Source organism: Equus caballus, chromosome 8, assembly GCF_041296265.1.
Source record: "Equus caballus isolate H_3958 breed thoroughbred chromosome 8, TB-T2T, whole genome shotgun sequence".
Lineage (NCBI taxonomy): Eukaryota > Metazoa > Chordata > Mammalia > Perissodactyla > Equidae > Equus > Equus caballus.
In genome coordinates this window covers 24,576,744-24,600,269 of record NC_091691.1, presented here as the reverse complement: position 1 = coordinate 24,600,269, position 23,526 = coordinate 24,576,744, and the positions used below count along the sequence as shown (strand labels likewise).

The 23,526-nt window shown below is 44.5% G+C and overlaps 1 protein-coding gene across 1 annotated transcript; it reads right to left on the bottom strand.

Annotated features, from left to right (window-relative positions):
- Window positions 1-1,454: 1,454 nt before the first annotated feature.
- On the bottom strand, window positions 1,455-22,651 carry PSMD9 (proteasome 26S subunit, non-ATPase 9). The gene is made up of 6 exons (XM_001496472.5): window positions 22,357-22,651; window positions 18,164-18,266; window positions 14,332-14,543; window positions 12,521-12,622; window positions 2,159-2,247; window positions 1,455-1,831 (listed from the first exon to the last, which is right to left on the bottom strand). Exons 1-6 carry the CDS (start codon window positions 22,495-22,497, stop codon window positions 1,804-1,806), a joined length of 675 nt encoding a protein of 224 aa, XP_001496522.2. The 5' UTR covers window positions 22,498-22,651; the 3' UTR covers window positions 1,455-1,803.
- Between the last annotated feature and the right edge of the window lie 875 nt (window positions 22,652-23,526).

The following is a 23,526-nucleotide window of genomic DNA, read 5'->3' as shown; positions in this document are numbered from 1 at the left end:
CTGCAGCGGCCAGTACTAGTAATTTTGACTTTCTGAAGGCTTGACAAGATTAAGTGAAGAAGTACGAAACGTTTGATAAAATTCTCTTTGCCAAAAGCAAACTGAATTTCCTGGTCTCACAGATACTGCACTCATCTGTCCTCCACACTTTCGCAGCGGGGCACTACATGTCTGTAGAGAATTTTAGCTAGCTGGGATTAACCATTATATAAGTTACATTATCTCGCAGTTCTTATCACAAAATGTTTATCGCAAAACCAGTTTGGTTAAACCTCTTAAGATCATTCCACCTCAAAATGACTCTGGGCTAAAATCTCAGAGAAGAGGGCACACGTGGCCATTCTCAGGTTTCACAAGGGAGACCTGCAGGAAACCAGCCAAAGGCGCTGATGCAGAAGTCTCTGCAGCTATCATTTTAAAAAAATGTAGATGATTCTCCCTACCCCCGACCCCCATGCCCCAATGCAGGTTGGTTGATAAGTATACATCTCAAAAAAAAGTGAGGAAGGGTAAACTGGATGGGACAAGCTGTGTTTATTATAGTCTAGGGCTTATAAAAAGAGATTGGAAAACACTTGGAATTGGAACACAATTTAAACAGCATACACTGGTAAATGCAGCATATCAGTGGCTACAAGGGGGAACGCCTGTGGATGTATGGCTGGAGTACACATCTCTAGGGGAAGATGTTCAACAGGAGGGCTTTCCTGTTGCGCATGAGAACCCGTGGCTGGAAGCACACCCCAATGCTGACTCCCATCAGGGTAGCTGATACCTGTATCCAACTCAAGCAAATCCAGTCCCAAGGAAGACGGGGCACGCCTCAGCAGAACGTAAGACACACACAGAGTCACCAGGAATCACTGAGACCCATTTTGCCATGTTAAAGAGAAAATAAAAGGAAGGAAAAAGGAATCAGCATTCTCAAGAGGTCGATCTGCACACACTGCTTGTTCCCATCAGCCGTGTCAAGCACATCTTAGCAATTTACAGAACAGTGTTGACGTGAAGGCATGGCCAGGAGGTTCAATGATAAAAAGTCAAATTAGAAGCTAATTAGCAGGCTTTTTTACTCCAGAAGTGAAGGAGTGTGCTGCCCTCTAGTGGGTTATGGCAGAGGAAGCCGATGCAGCTCTGGGCTACCTGGGGAATCTACTGGATTTCCCTATTCCTAAAGAGAGCAATTGTGGCCCTGGCGGTTCCACAGCTGAGGATGCCTGGAACTGTTTAACAATTTCCGTCTCCAGGGCAGCAATGCATATAGTGTAGCCTGAGTGTATGGAAATCCCATTTACTACGGGATGGCGTTTCTGAGATATTGTTGGTCAAATCTTGACTTCAGCACAATTGTTGGTTTGTTTTGCCCAACTTTCTATGAGGATGTTCTAACTCCAATCTGAGCTTTGATTTGAAAGGTTCATAAGAAATTCAGCTGGAGTGATAACATGGTCATATTGGTACTTTAAAACTGTGTTTATTTGGGAAAAAAAATTCCTAAAAGAAGAAAGTCGTATCAGCACCTGCCAGAATAACTCCAGCCCACTGCCCACATTTAGGCCAGAAGATTCCCATTTGGGGCCACGGCCAAATTTGCAAAAGATGCTGAGCACAAATCAAGTTTTTAACAATGCCTTAATCCCAAGAGATTACACTGGGAGGCCACAGTGTTTCCACCACCTAGAAGTTCAGGCTTCCAGCCTCTTCCAGATCCTTAAGCTTCAGGGAGAGAAGAGGAGGAAATCCCTCCAGACCCAAGTCCAGGGCAAGAGAAGATGCTTTCCTGTTACTGTTCCCCAGGGACAATCATCTTTGCAAAGGAATAATGTTGCAGCTGGAAGAAAAAAAGAAATGGGAAAGTGTAAGTTTGGTGGCTTCTTTCAGGAAGATCAGGTGAGCCCTTCCAAGCTTTTCATCTACATTCTTTAATGCTTTTAAAGCAAATACCCAGTTAATGAAAGAACCAGAGAAGTGAGGGCTCCATCCACCTCCATCCCTGCAACCTCATTCCCACCACGAGTATTTATCGTGAGTTTCTACAGGCAATCTGGGGATTCCCATCATTTCCCAATGATCCACCTCCTCGTTCCCCTCATCCCCGCAGCTTATGACTAACGAACACTCAAGTACCATTGCCGTGTGAATGAAACAGATACTTTACCCGAGCAGTCCTTTTCCCGCCCAGCGTGTGGGGACAAGTCTAAGCTGGTGTTTCTCTCCTCTGCGGATCACTGTCACAGTCAGGGGCTTCTGAAAGGAAAATAAGCTCATATCTTCAACCCCCTTAGTACTCAGAGATTCAGGCTAAAATGCTGAGATACTGTTTTTTGCCCAACAGATTGGTAAGGATGCTTATTTATTTATTTTCTCCCAAAGCCCCCAGTACATAGTTGTGTATTTTTAGTTGTGGGTCCTTCTAGTTGTGGCATGTGGGATGCTACCTCAGCACGGCCTGATGAGTGGTGTCATGTCCCCACCCAGGATCTGAACCTGTGAAACCCTGGGCTGCCAAGGCGGAGTGCATGAACTTAACCACTCGGCTATGGGGCCAGCCCCTTAGGATGCTTATCTTAAGCATAATCCTGCAGTTGGTGAGAGTGTGGGGGACATGGCACTCGGGGCAGCGACTGGGGCTGCAAATCAGTACCATATGTGGAGAAACACATCTGTCTCCCACCCCCAAGAAAAAAATCTTTAATAGGTGCATACAAGATACATTATTCAAAAGTACAAGGTGATATACAAACAAAGTGTTCATTCAAGGAGTGTTTATAAATTCAAAAACTGAAAACACCCAAAATATCCCTGAATAAAGTATTGTTCAAATATAATCTAGTGCATGAAGCAGTTTTAGTAAAAAAAAAACAAAAAGAACCCAGCAAAGTATGAACCTATTTGAATATATGTTCTAAAAGGACATATGTGTTACTTGGTGCCTACAAAGTTTTCTGGAAGATATACAAAAAAACTGTTAACAGTGAGTGATTACTTCTAGAGAGAGGCACTAGTAGTTTGGGGAAGAGAAGAAGACATTAACTTTTATATCTTTCTGTACTATTAATTTTTTTTACTAAGTGTATGTATTACTTTAAAAAAATTAAAGTAGGTAGAATACATACCAAAGAAAATTACAAATTAAAACAACATGCATCAAAGTTTAAAACTTTTGTGCATCAAAGGGCACTATCAACACAGTGAAAAAGCAACCCACAAAATGGGAGAAAATATCTGCAAATCATGTATCTGATAAGGGACTAATATCCAGAATATATAAAGAACTCCTACAACTCAACAACAAAAAACCAACCTGATTGAGAAATGAGCAAAGAACGTGAATAGACGTTTCTCAAAAAAAGATAAACAAATGGCCAAAAAGCACATGAAAAGATGCTCCACATCACTAATCACTAGAGAAATACAAATCAAAACCACAATTAGATATCACCTCACACCCATTAGGATGGCTACTATCAAAAAACAAAAAATAACGAGTTGGTGAGGATGTGGAGAAATTGTAACCTATGTGCACTGCTGGTGGCATTGTAAAATGGTGCAGCTGCTGTGCCAAACCGTATGGCTATTCCTCAAAAAACTGAAAATAGAACTACCACATAAACCTGGATTAAGCATCTGGGCACATACCCCAAGAATTGAAAGTAGGGACTCGAACAGATATTTGCACACCCATGTTCACAACAGCATTATTCACGATAGCCAAAAGGTGGAAGCAACCCAAGTGGCCATCAACGGATTCACAGATAAACAAAATATGGTATATAAATACACTGGAATATTATTAAGCCTTAACAAGGAAGGACATCTAACACACGTGATAACATGGAAGGACCATGAAGACCTTGTGCTAAGCGAAATGCACCAGTCACAAAAAGACAAACATTGTATTATTCTACTTATAAGGGCTATCTAGAGCAGTCAAATTCATAGAAACACAAAGTAGAGCAGTGCTTGCCAGAGGCTTAGGAGAATGGGAATGGGTTAGTGTTTAGTGGGTAAAGACTTTCAGTTCGAGAAGATGAAAAAGTTCTGGAGATGGATGGTGGGGAAGCTGACAGAACAATGTGAATGTACTTAATGCCACAAAATTGTACACTTAAAAATGGTTAAAACAGTCAATTTTATGTATATTTACCACAATTAAAAAAATTATGGCAGATTATCAATGTAATCTCTGAATCTGAAAAAATAAAATAAAACTTGAAGAAAAAACAAAGAAGATGCCATTTTTCACCTAGACTGTCAAAGAATAAAAGATGGACAATAACACAGTCGGGGAGGAGTCAAGAAATCAGCACTCACATACACTACTTGAGAGAATGTGAACTGATGCAAGCTTTTTGGAGGACACCTTGACGACATCTATTAAATCTGTCCGTGTGCAATGACTTTGAGCCAGTAATTCCACTTCTAGATATCCCTCGGACAGAAACCCTCACACAAGACAAAAGTATTCACTACACCATTGTTTGTGATGGCCAAAGACTGGAAACGGCCTACATGTTCAGTATGGGGGGCTGGTTAAGTAAAAGAGGACAAACCAAGCATGGACATGATGACAATATGTGTGTCCTGACATCAAAATCTCTTCGAACGGGGGGGCCGGCCTCATGGCCAAGTGGTTAAGTTCACACGCTCGGCTTCGGCGGCCCAGGGTTTTGCCAGTTCGGATCCTGGGCACAGACATGGCACTGCTCATCAAGCCATGCTGAGACGGCATCCCACATGCCACAACTAGAAGGACCCACAACTAAAAAGTATGCAACTATATACGGGGGGGGTGTTGGGGAGAAAAAGGAAAAATTTAAAAAATCTTAAAAAAAAAAAATCCCTTCAAAAGGGGAAAAATCCAGAACAGTATATAGAGTAGGTCTTCTTTTTCAAAAAGCAACTACTATAGACACACACACCCACACCGAGAAAACATGTGAGGGATACACTGATGTGTTTCCAGTTCTGGAAATGATACCTCTGGGCAAGCTAGAAACCCAGGGGCCATCTTTGACACAGTCCGTCATATTAAAGCCTGTCTATTTTACGTCCTATATGTCTCTCTGATTTGCCCATTCGTCAAATCCACTATCATCTCTTGACCAGGCTGCTAAAACTCTGTCAGCCCTCCAATTAGTTCTCTACCTAGCATCCAGAGAAATCTTTTCAAGACACAAAGCTGCTTACATCTGTTACTCTCAGGCTTGAAAGTGGACATGGCTCCCTACTGCTCCTCAGGAAAAAAGAACAAAATCCTCACTAGGGACCACAAGGCCTTAGGTGGTCTCGCCCATGCCAAGCTCTCGGCCTTGCCTCCTCCCCTCTCCCCACTCTTCCTTGCTCTGGGCTCCAACCAGCCTTCTCCGGTCCTCCCATCTCAGGGCCATGACCGTGCTGGATGGCTCCACTCCCTGCCAGTCTCCCCCGCCTTGATAAACTTCTATACACTTACGGGTTGGGTTGTGCCCTCAGGAACATTCTCCTTCAACCCCAAACTAAATCAGGACCCCATTATTTGCTCTCCTAGCCTCCTTGAACTTTTCCTTCAGAACATTCCTCAGAGTTCCTCAGAGTGTATAATTACGTATCTCTGATTATTTGATTAATGCTTGACTTCCTCCCCAAAGTGCTCCCAAGGCAAGGGCCTTCCGTCTGTCTTGCTGCGCACTACAGTGCCAGTATCCAGCCCCACACTCAAACACAGCAGGGAGGGTACTAAGGGAGGGAGAGACCCAGGACTTTTATTCTTAAATACTTTTGCACTGTATGATTTTTTTACACTAAATATGCATTGTTTGCATTACTGAGATATAATTCACATACAATAAAATTCACCAAAGTATACAATTCAGTGGGTTTTAGTATATTCAAAGATTTTTACAACCATCATCCCTAATTCCAGAACATTTCATCACCCCAAAAGAAATCCCATATCCATTAGGAGTCACTCCCCATTCCCTCCTCCCCCTAGCACCCAGCACCCACCCATCTACTTTCTACCTTTATGGATCTGCCTATCTGGACATCTCATATAAAAGGAATTCTAAAATATGTGGCCCTTTGTGTCTGACTTCTTTCACTTAGCACAAATCCTTTCAAGGTCTGTCCATGTTACAGCATATCAGTACACCATTCCTTTTTATGGCTGAATAAACTATGCATTATTGTTATAATAAAGACAGTTTTTTAAAATTTAGGATTTTTTTCCTTTGAAAGTATAAGCATTTGATTCAGAAACTCACCTTTAAAAAGTTATTTAAAAAAATACTTATTTACAAGAGTGCTAATCTCCAGGTTTCCATAAAATTGGAAACTACCTAAATATCTAACAACAGAATGCTGTGGGGTTTTTTAAATTCACAGAACAATGGAAACCTGGATCCTTAATTCTCACGCTGGGCTCTGGTTCCAGAAGGACCCAGGGCCCTGAGGGGTGAGTCCTCCCACACCCTCCAGCCCGCTCCCAGCTCAGTTGGTATCTGATATATTGGAACTCCCCATGAAATTTCATTTGAAGAAAAGGTTCTGTTGCTAAAAAATGTTGAACAACTATTTTTGTAAAGAAGGATTTATAGACCTATAAAGAGCCTACAAATATATTAAACTAGAAAAGGCAGATTAAAACCCAGTAGTTATTATCAGTAATCACCAAAAACTGGAAATAACCTAAATGTCCCTCCCTGGCAAATGGATAAAGAATCTGGGGTTCGTCTACCCAGTGGAGCACTACTCAGCAATAAAAGGAATGAACTACGGCACACAGAGGAACCTCAGATGTATGATGCTCAGTGAAAGAAGCCAGACTTAAAGGGCTATGTACTGGGCAGTTCCATTTGTATGACATTCTGGCAAACGTAAGACTATAGTGATGGAGCACAGATCAGAGGCTGTCTGGGGTGGGGGTGGGAGAAGAGGTTAACTACAAAATGATATGAGGCCATTTTGGGGGGGGATGATGGAACTGCTCTGTATCTTCGTTATGGGGCTGGTTACTTGACTATATATACATTTGTCAAAATTCACAGGAGTGTACACTGAAACGGGTGAATTTCGATGTGGGTAAATTACACCTTAATAAAACAACCAGTAGCTATGTAGTATGCTGGTATTTGAACAGACTGTCCCTGGAAGGACACACGGCTGGAAAGCAGCTGCCTCTGGAGGAGGGGATATAGACTTGAAGGAGAGGAAAGGGAGGCGTCATTATATGTTCTCTGGTTCTGTTTTTACCATGTGTATGTTTTACCTCTTCCAGGAGAAAAAAGATACATTTACAAAACAAACCACTAACAATGAGCCCAGACAATTATAACATTTAAAAGTACATGCATCAAGGTACACAAGAGACATGAGTAAACCATAATACACTAGAAAGCTGGGGTGGGGGGAGGGCGGGAAGGAGTGAAAACAGACTTTGGATAAACAGAAGAGAATGAAGCTACATCTGCACCACCTTTAGAAGACTCAAGAAAATGATGTTGGAACAGTAAAGTGATAACAAAGGTACAACACCTAAGGACAAAGAAATAAAATGGGAAAGGAGACTGCAGATGAGCAATGAGAGATAAGCAAAACGAAAAGCTTAAAGAAACTGAAGTAGAGAAAATAGAAACTCTGTGTGGTGGTTTTAGAATATGTCCATAAATTCTTTGATATTCCTTCCTTCAAGAGGTAAAGCCTAAGTACACTCTGACATCAGTATTAAAAGGATCTTTTTGGACACCATGTCTTCTCAGACAAGGGAAACAATAGAAAGAATAAACAAATGGGACTTCATCAGACTAAAGAGCTTCTTCAAGGCAAGGGAAAACAGGATTGAAACAAAAAAACAACCACTAACAGGGAAAAAATATTTGCGAGTAATACATCTGACAAAGGCTTAATATCCATAATATATAAAGAACTCACACAACTCAACAACAAAAAATTAAACAACTTGATCGAAAAATGGGCAGGAGAGGGGGCTGGCCCCGTGGCCGAGTGGTTAAGTTTGCGTGCTCCGCTGCAGGCGGCCCAGTGTTTCGTTGGTTCGAATCCTGGGCACGGACATGGCACTGCTCATCAAACCACGCTGAGGCAGCGTCCCACATGCCACAACTAGAAGGACCCACAACGAAGAATATACAACTATGTACCGGGGGGCTTTGGGGAGAAGAAGGAAAAAAATAAAATCTTTAAAAAAAAAAAAAAAATGGGCAGGAGACATGAACAGACATTTCTCCAAAGAAGATATATGGATGGCCAATAGGCACACGAAAAGATGTTCATCATCGCTGATCAACAGGGAAATGCAAATCAAAACTACACTAAGATATCACCTTACATCCATTAGAATGACAAAAATAACTAAAACAAATAGTAACAAATGTTGGAGAGGTTGTGGAGAAAAAGGAACCCTCATATACTGCTGGTGGGAATGCAAACTGGTGCAGCCACTATGGAAAACAGTATGGAGATTCCTCAAAAAACTAAAAATAGAACTACCATACGATCCAGCCATCCCACTACTGGGTATCTATCCAAAGAGCTTGAAGTCAGCAATTCTAAAAGTCCCATGCACCCCAATGTTCACTGCAGCATTATTTACAATAGCCAAGACGTGGAAGCAACCTAAGTGCTCATCAACAGATGAGTGGATAAAGATGTGGTATATATACACAATGTAATACTACTCAGCCATAAAAAAGAACAAAATCATTCCATTTGTAACAACATGGATGGACCTTGAAGGAATTATGCTAAGTGAAATAAGCCAGATAGAGAAGGACAATCTCTGTATGACTCCACTCATATGAGGAATTTAAACATGTGGACAAAGAGAACAGATTAGTGGCTACGAGGGGAAAGGGGGGGTGGGGAGTGGGCACAAAGGGTGAAGGGGTGCACCTACAACACGACTGACAGACAACAATGTACAACTGAAATTTCGCAAGATTGTAACCTATCATTAACTCAATAAAAAATTTAAAAAAAAAAAGAAGTAAAGCCTAATTTCCTTCCCTCTGCGCGTGGGATGGACTTAGTGAATCACTTCTAGGGAACAGAATAAAGTAGAAGTGACAGTATGCATCCTCAGGGACCGGGTCAAGGAAGGCGCTGCTGCCTCCTCTCTGCTCTCTCGGATGGCTGACTCTGGGGAAGGCCAGCCGCCATGCTGTGAGGGCACTCAAGCGCCCACATGATGAGGAACTGAAGCTTCCTGCCAACACACATGTGAGTGAGGCGTCTCGGAAGCAGATTTTATAACCTCTGTCAAGTCCCTCACATGACTGTACCCTCTGCCAACATCCTGAGTACAACCTCATGAGAGACCCTAAGCTAGAAACACCCAGCCTGGAGGCCCAACCCTCAGAAATTTTGAGACATACTAACTGTTTGTTGTTTTAAGCTCCTAAGTTTTGGGGGTATTTTACTCACCAACAGACAACTAATACACTCTTTATGGCAAGAGGTTAAAAGGAAGCTGACCAAGAACAAATGGATTTGTTCCAGGGAACCTCAGAAAGGCTCAGAACAAACAGACCAATGTAACAGAATAAAGAATCTCACAAATAAGAATTATATAACAGAGGTGGCAATATAATGAGTGGGTAAAGCATTAACGTCACCAAATGGTACTGGGACAACTACTATCCAACTGGGGGAAAAAAAGTTTGGTGCCCTACTTCACACTATCCACAAAACTTAATTCCAGATGAGGTATATACTCAAGAGAAATGAAAACAAATATCCAAACACTTGTAGATAAATGTTCACAGAAGTAATATTCATAATAGCCAAAACGTGTACACAACCCAAATATTCATGAACTGATGAATGGATCGATAAAATGTGGCATAGCCATACAATGGGATGTTATTGGGCCACAACAAAGGAATGAAGCACTGACACATGCTGTAACATGGATGGACCTTGAAAATATTACGCCAAGTAAAACAAGTCACAAAATTTCACATATTCATGATCCCGTTTATACAAAATGTCCAGAATAAGCCATTCCATAGAGACAGAAAGTAAGTCAGTGGTTGCCAGAGGTTGGTGGATGTGGGGGGGACGGGGAGTGATTGCTAATGGGTACAAGGTTTCTTTTAGAGGTGATGAGAATGTTCTAAAATTGACTGTGGTGATGGATGCACAACTCTATGAATATACTAAAACCCACTGAATTATGTATGTACTTTAAATGGGTGAACTATATGGTATGTGAATTATACCTCAATAAAACTGTTCTAAAAATAATAATAAAGATAAATTGCAGATGGATTAAAGAAAAACTAAAAACAAAACAATAAAAGCACTAGAAGAACTTCTTTAAGCAGACACAAAATGCAAAAGCCACAAGGCAGGAAACTGATGAATGTGACAAAACCAAAATTTTAAACTTCCATCCAAGCACAGATTTGATGAGGCGTCAGTGCAGAAACGAAGGCCTGACCTCTAGCAGGGACATGGGCACTGGCCAACTGTCTTTTGGCTCAATGCCTGTCTTCTGATGAGTTACACATGGATGAGCAGCACAGACAAGCAGGAGTTGAATGGACACAAGACAAACCAAGAATTGTGAGTTAACCTGAAGATTTCATTTGGGAACCAAAACTTTAGTAAATAATTTCTCTGAATTTTGAGCCCCATATTTCCCTTGCAAAGTATGGACTTTTGCCAAAAAAGAAACTCTTTTGTTGGGGTTACATTATTGAGAAATGAGCTGATGGGGGCTGGCCCCGTGGCCGAGTGGTTAAGTTCGTGTGCTCCACTTCGGGGGCCCAGGGTTTCGCTGGTTCGAATCCTGGGCGCGGACATGGCACTGCTCATCAGGCCATGCTGAGGCGGCATCCCACATGCCACAACTAGAAGGACCCACAACTAAAAATACACAACTATGTACTCGGGGGGGCTTTGGGAAGGAAAAAGGAAAAAAAAAAAGAAATGAGCTGAGTTGATTAGGTGGAAATGTCATTTAATGATGTACTATACCAGAAGCCGGACGACTGCAGCTGATTTTGAATCTCAACTCCTATATTTTTAACAACTGAAATTATCAAAATGCAAAAAGAATCAAGTTCTAATATACTACTGTTTGAATAGTACTACACTACTGTGCATTGCACCGTATTTCTTTATTGAAATTCTCAGGTTTGGTTTTGGCAGTGAAGAGCCCTGTAATATCAATAAATTCAATAGGGGCAGCCCTGGAGGCCTTAATGGTTAAGTTCAGTGTGCCCTGCTTCAGCAGCCTGGGTTCGCTTCCCAGGCACAGACCTACACCACTCGTCTGTTAGTGACTATGCTGTGGTGGTGGCTCACATACAAAAAAGAGAAATTCTGGCAGTGGATGTTAGCTCAGGGCAAACCTTCCTCAGAGAAAAAAACAATTCAATAAATATCTAAGTGAATTTAAAAAAACTTTCTAAGGGGCTGGCCTGGGGTTCGAAGGTTCGGATCCCAGGCATGGACCTAGCACCACTCATCAAGCCATGCTGTGGTGGCATCCCACATAAAATAGAGGAAGATTGGCACAGACGTTAGCTCAGTGACAATCTTCCTTACAGGAAAAAAAACTGGGAAAAAATACTAACAATCAACTCAAAGAAACGAAAATACAAACATTAATGAACACACAAAAAAAGATAATCTCACTGGTAATCAAAAAAATACAAATAAAAACAAAATGCCATTTTAGCAAAAAAGTTGAAAGATCAATAATACAGAGTAGGGGCCGACCCCGTGGCCCAGTGGTTGGGTTTGAGCACTCCACTTCTGCAATCCGGGGTTTCGCTGGTTGGGATCCTGGGCGCAGACATGGCTCCACTCATTGGGCCATGCTGGGGCAGCATCCCACATAGCACAGCCAGGGGCACTCACAACTGGAATGTACAACTATGTACTGGGGGGTTTTAGGGAGAAGAATAAATAATAATGATAATAATAATAATACAGGGTACCATCAATAATATGGTATACTCACAAACTGTTGGCCAGGGTATAAATTAGTAAAACTTTTTCAAATTAGCTATTAAAATTTTAAGTGTGCATACACTAAGAGCACGTAATTCTACTTTCTGGTATCTACCTCAAGTAGAGCACAGTTGCAAACAAGTCCACGCGACTATTCATGCTGGCATAAAACCAGAAATAACCAAAATGTCTACGGATATCTGTGGATGGACAAACTGCAGTCCATTCATCCACTGGAGTACTCTGCAGCAGTAAAAAAGAGCAAGGTGTGTGCCAAAATGAAAAGATCTCCAAGAAACAGTGTTAAATGAAAACAGGGACAGGAAGTAAGAGAGGGTATTTTAGATAGGGTGGCTGGAAGGGCCTCCTTGAGAAGGTGTCATCTGTATGAGGTAAGGAGGGAAGAAGAGGGAAAAAAGGAAGGAAAAACATTCCAGGCAGAGTGAACAGCAAGCGCAAAGGCCCTGAGCCGGGACGAGGCCTGAGTAATAGCACTCTGAAGGCAGAAAGTCAAAGGCCCCAGCAAATTTCCTGGCCAGATGCCACGTGACCTTCAACTCACCCCCTCACTGTGCTGCACCACGCTGCCAATGTTTTGCAGTGACTGGAAGTTTTGGGTGTTTACAGAGCCAAACTCCACAATTTCGTCATCCACTTGCAGACCCTAAAGAGAGAAAAGAAAATGGAAAACCAGGCTAGAGGTTAAATTTGCTTCTGGTGTTCCTTACCCTTCCATACCCAATTTCACGTCAAGGCCAAGAGTCTGTTTTCTACAGGGGGGAGTGGCAGGCGCAAAGCAAAGAGGTCAGGGGTTTAGATAACCTCATGCAGGAAGGCGTGGTGGACAACTGGGCCATTTCCTTTTGGGGGTTCCTTCTAGGGTAGATCTAGAAGGCTGTCAAGTCTGCCTGATGTCTGATAAAAATAGGTGGTTGGAGAGGCCTTGAGGAATCCAGGGAAAAGCCAAACGCTGCTCTCGGGGTGGTCCTGACCCAGCTTCAGGGGCAAGAGGCAGAGCAGGCTGGGCCAGCTTCGTTTAGGGGTCAGAAGACAAGTTTGCCTTAGAAGCCCCCAAACAAGCAGCCACAGGCATAAGGCTGACCCAGGACTGGTGTGACCCTTTCATTCTAAGAACACAGACCATGATTCATTCATTCCTTCAACAAATATTCGTCATGGGCCACATACAGCACTGGGCCAGCTGCCGTGGGTACAGTGGTGAATAAAACGGAGCTTATGTGTAACTTACAGTCCTGTGATTTTTACAGACAACTGGTAAGATCTGGATTCAGGACCCAGTTCCATAGCTTAGGAGCTACGTGTCCTGGCACAAGTTACTTCAGGTCTTTGAGGCTTTTCCTCACGGGTGAAATGGGATAAAGATTAGTACCTACCCCAGAAGGTGGCTGTGTGATTAAATATTAAATACATGACCACCTAAAAACTTGTACATGATGTTCAGAGTAGCATTACTCATAACAGCCAAAAAATGGAAACCAAGATGTCCACTGACTGATGAAGGGATAAAATGAATGTGGTTCATCCATGCAATGGAGTACTACTCAGCCATAAAAAGGAATGAACTAGAGATACATGCTCCAACATGGATGAACCTTGAAAACATGATACTAAGTGGAAGAAGCTGGTCATAAATGACCACATATTGTATTATTCCATTTATATGAAATGTCCAAAATAAGCAAATTCAGGGAGACAGAAAGCAGATTGGTGGTTGCCAGGGGCTCGGGGAGATGGGGGGGTCAGGGGGTATAGGCTAAGCCATATAGGGTTTCTTTTTAGCATAATGAAAAGATTCTAAAATTGATTGTGGTGATGAACACATGACTCTGTAAATACACTAAAAGCCATGGAATTAAGACACCTTAAAAGGGTAAATTTTATGTTATGTGAATTCTCTCTCAATAAAGCTGTTTAAAGCTTTTTAAAACACACCAGGGAAGATACATTACTCACTGGGCAACATACCTGGTGCAAAGCAAGGGCTCATAAGTGGCAGCTACTGCTGTCACTCTCATGTCTATCATTCAGTGCCCAGCTAAATGAGCCCCAACAAGGAATCCTCTTCTGCTCTCCTGGGACATTGATCACCTTCTACCTCGTGTCCCAGGTCTCTCCTCAACCAGTTCAGAGGGCAGCAGGGGCTGACTGCTCTCCGAAGCCTCGGCCCCAGCACAGGCTGGGCCCCCTACAGGCTTCAATCAGTGTTTGAGGAACGAGTAAGTGAAATCAACCTGCAGCCCAGAGACAGAGCGGGTCTGTCTTTGCACAGTCCCCCTCCACCTACGCCCCACAAGGCTACCAGACCCACGGCGCCATCTGGGTGCGGATCTAGGTGGCTGGGCCCTGGCTTACTGCAATGCTGGCGGGGGAGCCAGGGCTGATGCTGTTCACTTTGGCAAAGGCCTGAAGGGGGCTGAGGCCCTCATTCTGGCCCAGGCCGCAGTTCATGGCCTCTTTTTGGGCCTCAGCCATGTCCCGGGCCTGCTTCTCCTTGTCACGAGCGTGTAGCTGATGCAGGGCCTCCTCCACCTGCTTCATCACCGCCTTGTGATCATTCTGCAAGCCTAGGGGGAAAACACCATATCAGGGGAGAAGGAAGACAGCTGAGGACACAAGCCCCCCACATTCATTCACAAGTATTTAATGGGCACTTATTACATTCCAGACATTGAGCTAGAGGCCGAGGACTAATCTGCGAACAAGACAGAGAAGCGAGCCTCCTGAAGCTGACAGTCTAGCAAGGAAAACAGCTACAGAACAAGCAGGTCCCACAACATCTGATGACTGCGATGAAGGCCTGCCCAGCCAGGGGCCCTGACCTTGTTAGTCTAGGCGATCAGGGAAGGCTTCCCAAAGGCAGCACGGTTTCAGCTGAGACCCGAAAGGTGAGCAGAAGTAAGGAATCGTCCCGCTGAATCCACAGCCACAAACTCAAATGCACAGAAGGAGCAAGCGTGGCGTCCATGCAGATCAGTGAGGCGGGCTGGGTTTGAGGACGGTGTCACTTTTCTCTCACTGCCTCCAGAACAAATGAGCTGGGGATGTTCAGTGTGGGAGAGGTAACAGGGAGAAAAGCTGGAAATGAGGAGTTTCGGGATGAAACCCTCTGATGTTTTCAGTACTGATGGCTACTTCAAACTGTTGTGATGCACTGTGCCAGTCCAATAAGTCACCACCGCAGGCCAGTCCAGCATAGTGGCTAGCATTTTGAGACTTTTTTTAACCTAAAAACTACCTCCTGTACTGCCCTGGATTCCGCACCTTATTCAAGCCAGGTCACTAACACACAGCTCCCTTTGAGGAGTTCCTGAGGCCTGAGCAGACCAGCACTGCCAGCCAGCCCACATCTAGCGTCTGCGGGTCACAGACTTTCAGACTTCCCAGGGGCCTTTGGCCGTGGGACTATGGGCGCGCACGGCTATCTGACTTGCATCCTCCGCCCCGCCCATTTGGAGCGAAGGCGAGGCCCTCAGGCATTCCGGCAGCCAGTACTCAACCCAGGGAGCAGACAAGAGAAAAGAACCCAGATTTGAATGCGTGGAGACGGACAGCTGGGCAGGAAGACTTAAAATGACGGCAACGTATAACATACTGCCGCCCTCTGACTAGAAAAGAGCCCCAGGCGAAACGCTCCCAGAGGATCCAGAACCTTCGGTGACGCCTGGCACCCAGTAAGTTCTCTAGCTACAGCTGTTGAGTAAACGAATGAATGACTTTATTTACAATATACTGCAATTCTAATCAGAATTTAAAAATTTTTTTTCCTTGACAAAACATTTCCAAAGTACAGCCCAAAAAACAAACTTGCAATTGTAACAAATGCACCATACTAACGTAAGGTGTTACTAACAGGGGAAACTGGGTAGAGTATGTGGGACCACTAGTGTTAGTTTCCCAATTTTTCTGTTAATGTAAAACTGTTCTAAAAAATAAAGTCAGGTTTTTGGGGGTTTTTTTGAGGAAGATTGGCCCTAAGCCAACATCTGCCACCAATCCTCCACTTTTTGCTGAGGAAGACCGGCCCTGAGCTAACATCTGTGCCCATCTTCCTCTACTTTATATATGGGACGCCTACCACAGCATGGCTTGATGAGCAGTGCTTAGGTCTGCACCGGGGATCCAAACTGGCAAACCCTGGGCCACTGAAGTAGAGCGTGCGAACTTAACTGCTGTGCCACTGGGCCGGCCCCAATTAGTTTTCAATAATAAAATAAACTTGCAAGAATAGTTTTTCAAAAGAAGACCAATAAGAAGGAACTGGTCAACCAGATTCTTAAGTACATTACGGTCATTAAGACAGTGTGATATTAGCACCCACAGGGACAGACCAACAGAACAGGGCAAAAGGCCCAGAAAGAGACTTAAGCATGTCTCCAGATTTAATATGTAATACTGCTAGCATTTCGAATTAACGGAGAAAGAATAGACTATTTAATAAATGTTGTTAGAACATCGGGCTAACCACTTGAAAAAAATAAAGTCAATGCCTTCCCTCACACTGTGGGTTAGGGCTCCTCAAATTTCCCCCAGAATTCTCTTAACTGGGGAAGCAAGTGGGCTACATCCCTGGGGAGTTGAAGAGTTTAGCCAAAAGCCCCAAATTTCCCTCCAGTCTGATCATCTTAACATGGTTTTTCCCTACCCCTGATCTTCCTATTAACATAAAAATGGCATGCTTCTTTCCCCAAAACCCCCCGGGAAAAATGATGCTCTAAGAAGTTCTATGATCATATTGTGGCTCTGAGGAACCTTTGGCATCTGAAGCTGTATCCCACCCGAGGGTTACTTGTACCTCCACTGAGAAACAGGGGCTTAACCCAAAACACGCTGCAGGTGGACTCAAGATTCAAACAGGCAAAACAGAAGTCGTTCAGTGAACAATGGGCCGATAAATTCCCTTCTAATATGATTTTGGGTAGAGAGCGCTTGTTGCACACCTGTGGCAGGGTGAATAATGGTCCCCAAAGATGTTCATGTCCTAATACCCAGAACCTGTGAATATGTGACTTTACATGGCAAAAGGGAGTTTGCAGACGTGATTAAATTAAGGACCCTGAGACGGGGAGATTATCCTGAATTATCCAAATAGTGGGCCCAATGTAATCACAAGGGTGCTCATAAGCGAAAGAGGGAGGCAGGAGAGAAAGAGGTAGGAGGACAGAATCAGAAGTTGGAGAGACACAACTGCTGGCTTTGAAGATAGAAGGGGCCACAAGCTAAGGAATGTGGGCAGCCTCTAGAAACTGGAAAAAACAAGGAAATGGGTTCTTCCCCAGAGCCTCCAGAAGGAACACCACCCTGCTGACACCTTGATCTTAGCCCAGTGAGACCCACTTGGACATGTCATCTCCAGAACTGTAAATAAATTTGTGATGTTTTAAGCCACTAATATGTGGTGACTGGTTACAGGAGAAACAGAAAACTAATATACTCCTCAACCTTTGCTCTCTCTCTGTTCCTTGATGATTAATAAATACATACATATATACAGACACAAATAAGAGATTTTAGTTAGGATAGTAACATGTCCATCACCCCATCATGGAAGACATTCCCAATGTTTCTTAAAGGCAGAAGAGCCTATGAGGGGGAAGCAGAAATTGATGCAGGGGGCGGGGGTGGGACTTGAAGGACAGATCCTCAAATGCAGGGGTGCTGGTGGCATAAGATCTCTTGTCCTTCCTGTCTTATTCCTTCTTTCTTCCTGCCTGGCACATGGACGTGGGGACCCTGAAGATGGATGACATGTCCTAAGGATGGCAGAGCCTGGGTTTCTGATGGCCAGCCCCGCACTGCCTTCCTGAAATGTCTTTCCTGAGGGACTGAGCTCTTTTATGTTTGAGTGACCATAGTCAGGTCACTATCATTAACAGCTAAATAAATTTCCTAACACATAACTGATTTGATTAGGATTTAAGCAATATTTTATTTGGGTTTCTGTTGTTATCACAATAAAGTTTCTACAGTGAAGTAAAGTTCTTAAAAACAAAATGAAACCATACATATAGAACCCTAGAGTCTAACACATTCCCTTCAATCTCTGTCCACCAATGGGGACAATGAGATACTCCCAGCAAGGCAGCAGAGAGGGAAGCAGATAATACAGAGTATTGGTGATTTCATCTGTGTGCCTTTAGTATCTCCTGCTACAAGGTGGGGAACGTCCCCCATGAGGGTCACTCACAGACAATGTTGTGCCTTGCAGTTCGGACTTGGTACAGGTCCACGTCTGACCGGGGGTAGCCCTCGCAGTCCACCAGCGGCTCGTTCATCCCAATGCCTTTTTGCTGGAGGGAAGAAACATGGTTAAAAAGCTTCCACAGGTGTGAAGTCCTCAAGACCTTTTTCCTCACACTTTCTTCACAGTCCTAATAAAGGCGACAGTAAGGAAAGCTACTGCATGTTCGCCACTTAGCATAGACCAGGTACTTTACCCACATCCTCTCACAACTACCTTCTGAGGTGGGCATTATTTTTTTAACTAATTTATAATAACACAAGTAATAGATGATTCATTCTTCTTTTTTTTTGTTGAGGAAGATTGGCCCTGAACTAAAATCTGTTGCCAATCTCCCTCTTTTTGCTTGAGGAAAATTCACCCTGAGTTAACAGCTGTGTCAATCTCCCTTTATTTTTTGCTTGTGGGATGCCACCACAGCATGGCCTGATGAGCAGTAAGTCCACGCCCAGGATCCAAACTTGCAAACCCTGGGCTGCTGAAGTACAGTGCGCGAACTTAACCACTACGCCACCAGGCCAGCCCCAACATGAATCATTCTTCTTTTTTGAAGTTAGAACAATGCAGATAAACCTAAGAACTCCTTTGAGGGTCAACCCCAAGGCCAGCCTCTTCCTCGACTCCTCCAAACCCTCCTTCCTACAGGCAGCTGACACCTGGATGGTGGCCCTGGAAGCTGGAGGGGAGTGAAAGCCCCAAAGAGCAGCCAGCTGTGGCAGGGCTGTGGTTCTTCTGAAAATAAAAGGAGATCTCTAAGGGCTTTCAAAGAAGCTTTTCCTCCCAGGCAGGATACACTCATATCATCAGTTACTTCCAGGGAGAGGAGTGGGGTAGCTAGGGGACAGGGGAGGGAGAGAGCCTTTCCATTTTATATCCTTCTGCAGACTTTGACTCTTGACCACAGGAATGTATTCCCTGTTCAAAACAGTACATTTGTTGTAACATTTTGAAGTCTTCTCCCACATAAGTCAGGGCACGGTGCACAAAACACGTCATACGACGTAGAGGAGGGATTCTGCAGTCAGACTAGGACGTGAACCTCAGTTCTGCCATGCACGTTCTGGGCGCCCTTGGTTAAGACCTTCACCTCTCCGCCTCAACTTCCTCAGTTACAACATGGGAATAATGGCACTCAGCTCCCTTCACACCTATTTCAAGCATTAATGAGCTGACCCATGTAGAGTGCCTAGCACAGTGCCAGGCAGATTCACAGGGGAGCAAACAGTGGGCCGTAAAAGATATGTCCAAGTCCTAACCCCCAGAACCTGTGAATGTGACCTTATTTGGAAAAAGGCTCTTTGCAGATATAATTAAGTTAAGGATCTGAAGATGAGATCATTCTGGATTTAGGCTGAGTCCTAAATCCAATGACCGATATCCTTATACCAGAAGGGAGAGGGAGCTTTGGGACAGAGAGAAGAAGGCCATGTGAAGACAGAGACAGAGCCTGGAGTTATGGAGCTGAAGCCAAGGATGGCTGGCAGCCACCAGAAACTAGGAGAAAGGCAGGGAAGGGATTCTCCTTCAGAGCCTCCAGAAGGAAGCAATCCTGCCAACCCCTTGATTTCGGACTTGTTCCCTCCACAACTGTGAGAATAAATTTCTGTTGTTTTAAGCTACCTGGTTTGCAGCAATTTGTTCCAGCAGCCCTGGAAATTAACACACAGAGAAAGTCATAAATGATGGTTGTAATTATAAGTCAGCACAGAGACAAGGTGCCTAGTGTACACAGGCATCGGGAGGAACGATTCCATTCACTTCTCTCCCTTTCTCTCCGGAAGCCTCTGGGTTATACTACTGTTTCTTGCTAGCGGGAAAGGGTCGCATATACTCCCTTAACACAGGACTCGCTGCATATACTGCACAAATGTGCCAGGGGCTAAACATCTGTATCTGCCTCCTGCCTCTCCACAAGCACGAAGAGTTAAGTGGCCTTTTTGAATCAATACCACCTAAGACACTGCTTTCCCAAGTTAGGACCCACACCGCTGGCAGCTCACACACAGGGCATCAAACCACCGTGAATCTAAAATACTTCTTCCATTTCTATCTTCAATCCTTCAATAACCAAGGAGAAAGCCTATTTGGTGTTAGTCTTTATATCACACCTCCAGATCACATGCTATCTCTGGGTCCTCCCATTTTGTTCTCTTTAAAGATTGGGACCTGAGCTAACATCTGTTGCCTATCTTCTTTTTCCTTCTTCTTCTCCTCAAAGCCCCCCAGAACAGAGTTGTATATTCTGGTTGTGGGTCCTTCTGGTTGTGCTATGTGGGACACCACCTCAGCATGGCCTGATGAGTGGTGCCATGTCTGCGCCCAGGATCCAAACCAGTGAAACCCAGGGCCGCCGAGGCAAAGCACAGGAACTTAACCACTCAGCCACAAGGCCGGCCCCTCCCATTTTGTTTTTAACAGATTGGAAACATAATGCACATACTATACAATCCAGCCATTTAAAGTGTACAATTTAACGGTTTTTAGAAAATCCTCAGAGTTGTGCAACCACGATCGACTTGAGAACATTTTCACCACCCTCCCGAAAGAAACCCCAGAGCCACTTGCAGTCACTCTCATTCCCCCTCCCTCAGCCCCTAGGAACCTTAATCTACTTTCTGTTTATGGATTTGCCTATTCTGGACATTTCATATAAATGGAATCATAAAATACGTGGTCTTTTGTGATTAATTTCTTTCACTTAGCACTGTGCTTTCAAGGTTCATGCACATTGTAGCACGTCAGTACTTTATTCCTTTTTATTGAATAATATTCCACTGGATGGATAAACCACATTGTATTTAGCCATTCATCAGTTGATGGAAATTTGGATGGATCACTTTGACAGGCATTTTGACCTTATATTTAAGGGAAGAGATTCTCACTTTTTCACATGCTGTGGAATAAAATTTCCCTTCAAAACAAATTTACTTAACTAAAAAAATGGGTCAACTTAAAGAAAACTATCAAGGGAATAACAGCACAGGAGGCATGTGGAGACAGCACCCTGCTTGTGGTAGAAAACAGCTACAGTTTGACGAACTGCTGGCATAATGATTGACAGCACAGGTTCCGGATTCAACAGGCCTGAGATGTGAATCCCACTTTGTGACTTTGAGCAAGTGACTTTCCCTTTCTGGGCTTCAGGGTAACACAGCAATTTCACGGGGTAGTGGTGAGCTTGTCAGGATACAACACACATAAACCAGCACCCCTCAGGCATACGGTCAGCACCTAGTAAAATGGTACCCTGGCCTCCATGATACTCATCCTACTCCCATCACCTAAACTGCATTGCATTCCATCCGCCCTATATAGGATGTAATTAACTTGCTTTTCCTCTGCAAATTGATTTGCGGTTTTACACTAGGTGGCTTAAGAAAAAGTGTATCACTTTTGGAGCCAGACAGACCTGGGAACCAGCCTGACCACTGCCATCTCCTACCTACACGACCCTAGGCAAGGGTTTGTGCCACTCTGGGCCTCGGTTTGCTCCCTATACAATAAGGATAACGAGCGTGACTTGTCACTCAGAGCTCGATCCTTAGACCAGTAGCATCAGCATCGTTGGGAATTTGCTAGCAAGGCAGCATCTGCTCCCGCACGCCCCGCCTCCCATCAGAATCTGAATTCTAACAAGATCCCCAGGTGACTCGCGTACACATTAAAGTTTAAGAAACTCCGACATAAAGTGGGTAGCAAAGCACAGACCATCTGATCAACATTCAACAAGGAGTGAAGATGGTGGTGATTCTCCCCCTGGCACCGCAAAATCAGCTGTCACCTGAGGCAGGGTGAAAGTTAAGTGATGCCTCTCTTTCCCCATCCCCAAAATGGGGCAAGTATCAGAACTCACCTCAAAGGTCGCTGCGAGAATTAAATGAGCTAACTAACGTAAAGCACTGAAAACCGCGCCAGCCCACAGCAAGCACTCCATAAACGCTTGCTAGAATGTCAACCCGAATTGTTCTTTATTAACGTTATTTGCCTCACTGCCGGCTGCCGACAGAGGCCGCAGCTGCGGCGCCGCGGGCCTCCCAGGGAGGGGGAGATCCACAGCGGCGAGCTCAAGCGGAGGCCTCAGGGCCCCACCCCCGCCCGAGCCCCGAGCCCCGAGCCCCGAGCCCCGAGCCCACACTCACGCTCTCCAGCACTTCATAATTGGCCTTGATCTGCGCCTCGATCTCCTCCTTGCGCCGTATTAGCTCCTGGATGTCGCTGACAGTCGCCCCGCCGACCTGCGGGGAGCCTCCGCTCTGCCCAGCTTCCTTCTCCGACATCATGGACCTCGGCTCCGGATCCCGGACACCCGGGTTCCCGGCTGCGGACGCCCAAGAAGACCGTGGCTACGGCTCCGCCCGCGGGCCAAAACACCACGGCCATACGCAGGCGCGAGGGGCGGGGCTCGGTCGGTGGGGCGGGGCCACCGGAAGCCCCACCCTGCTGGAACACGCGGTCTTGCGGTGACTCGGCGTGGGGTAGCGTGTGGGGAAACGGATTCCAGTTCCCCACCAGGCGCTGTCCCCAAGCAGGGCAGGATGATCTCTCCCTAGATGACTCGTTTTCTTAACTCATTCATTCAGCTAACATTTATTGAGCGCCTACTGTATGTACGTGCGAGAGCACTTTGCGCAGCGCTCCGATTCAGCTCTTTATGTCTACACAGCCTGTGCGAGTTTACAGAACACTTTCAGCTTCGTTATCCCTCATTTTACAAACCCCACAAGCCTGGGTTCGAATCCCAGCTCTTGCCACTTAGTGCAGTGTGGTTCCCTTAGGGAAATTATTTCACTTCTCTGAGCCTCAGTTTCCTTGTCTGTAAATTGGTTGGATATCGCTAGCAATCACAAAGCTGACATTTTGCCAACAAGTATTTATTGATTACCTCTTTTGTGGCATACACTATCCTAGGTGCTGCAGGGGTAAAGACTCAGTGCCTGCCACATACTAAGTTCTCCATAAATTTTGGTAAAAATAGTATTAATGATAACAATAATAGTAATAATTTATTGGGTACTTACAATGTGCCAGACACTGTTCTAAGTGCCTTACATGTATAATTCCACAACTTCATGAGACCAGGATTATTATTACCCGCATTTGACAGCTGAGAAAAACATCTCAATAACCAACTTGCCCAACTAGCAGAATAAGCAGCCCAGATTTCAACCTAGCTTAACCAAACTATGAAACTTAACGTCCTAACATGTGCCCCCTAATATTTTGAACTGAAAAGGACACACCATCACCTATACAGTATTCAAACATGTTGCCCTGAATCGAATCACAGAAAACAGACAAATCCAAACTGA

Excerpts from the sequence above, each read along its gene's own strand:
- PSMD9 (XM_001496472.5), bottom strand. The coding sequence starts at position 22,497 with ATGATGTCGGAGAAGGAAGCTGGGCAGAGCGGAGGCTCCCCGCAGGTC. Across the intron at positions 18,267-22,356 it reads ATTATGAAGTGCTGGAGAGC|CAAAAAGGCATTGGGATGAA; the intron begins GTGAGTGTGGGC and ends TCTTCCCTCCAG. Across the intron at positions 12,623-14,331 it reads GCTCCCCCGCCAGCATTGCA|GGTCTGCAAGTGGATGACGA; the intron begins GTAAGCCAGGGC and ends TTCTCTCTTTAG.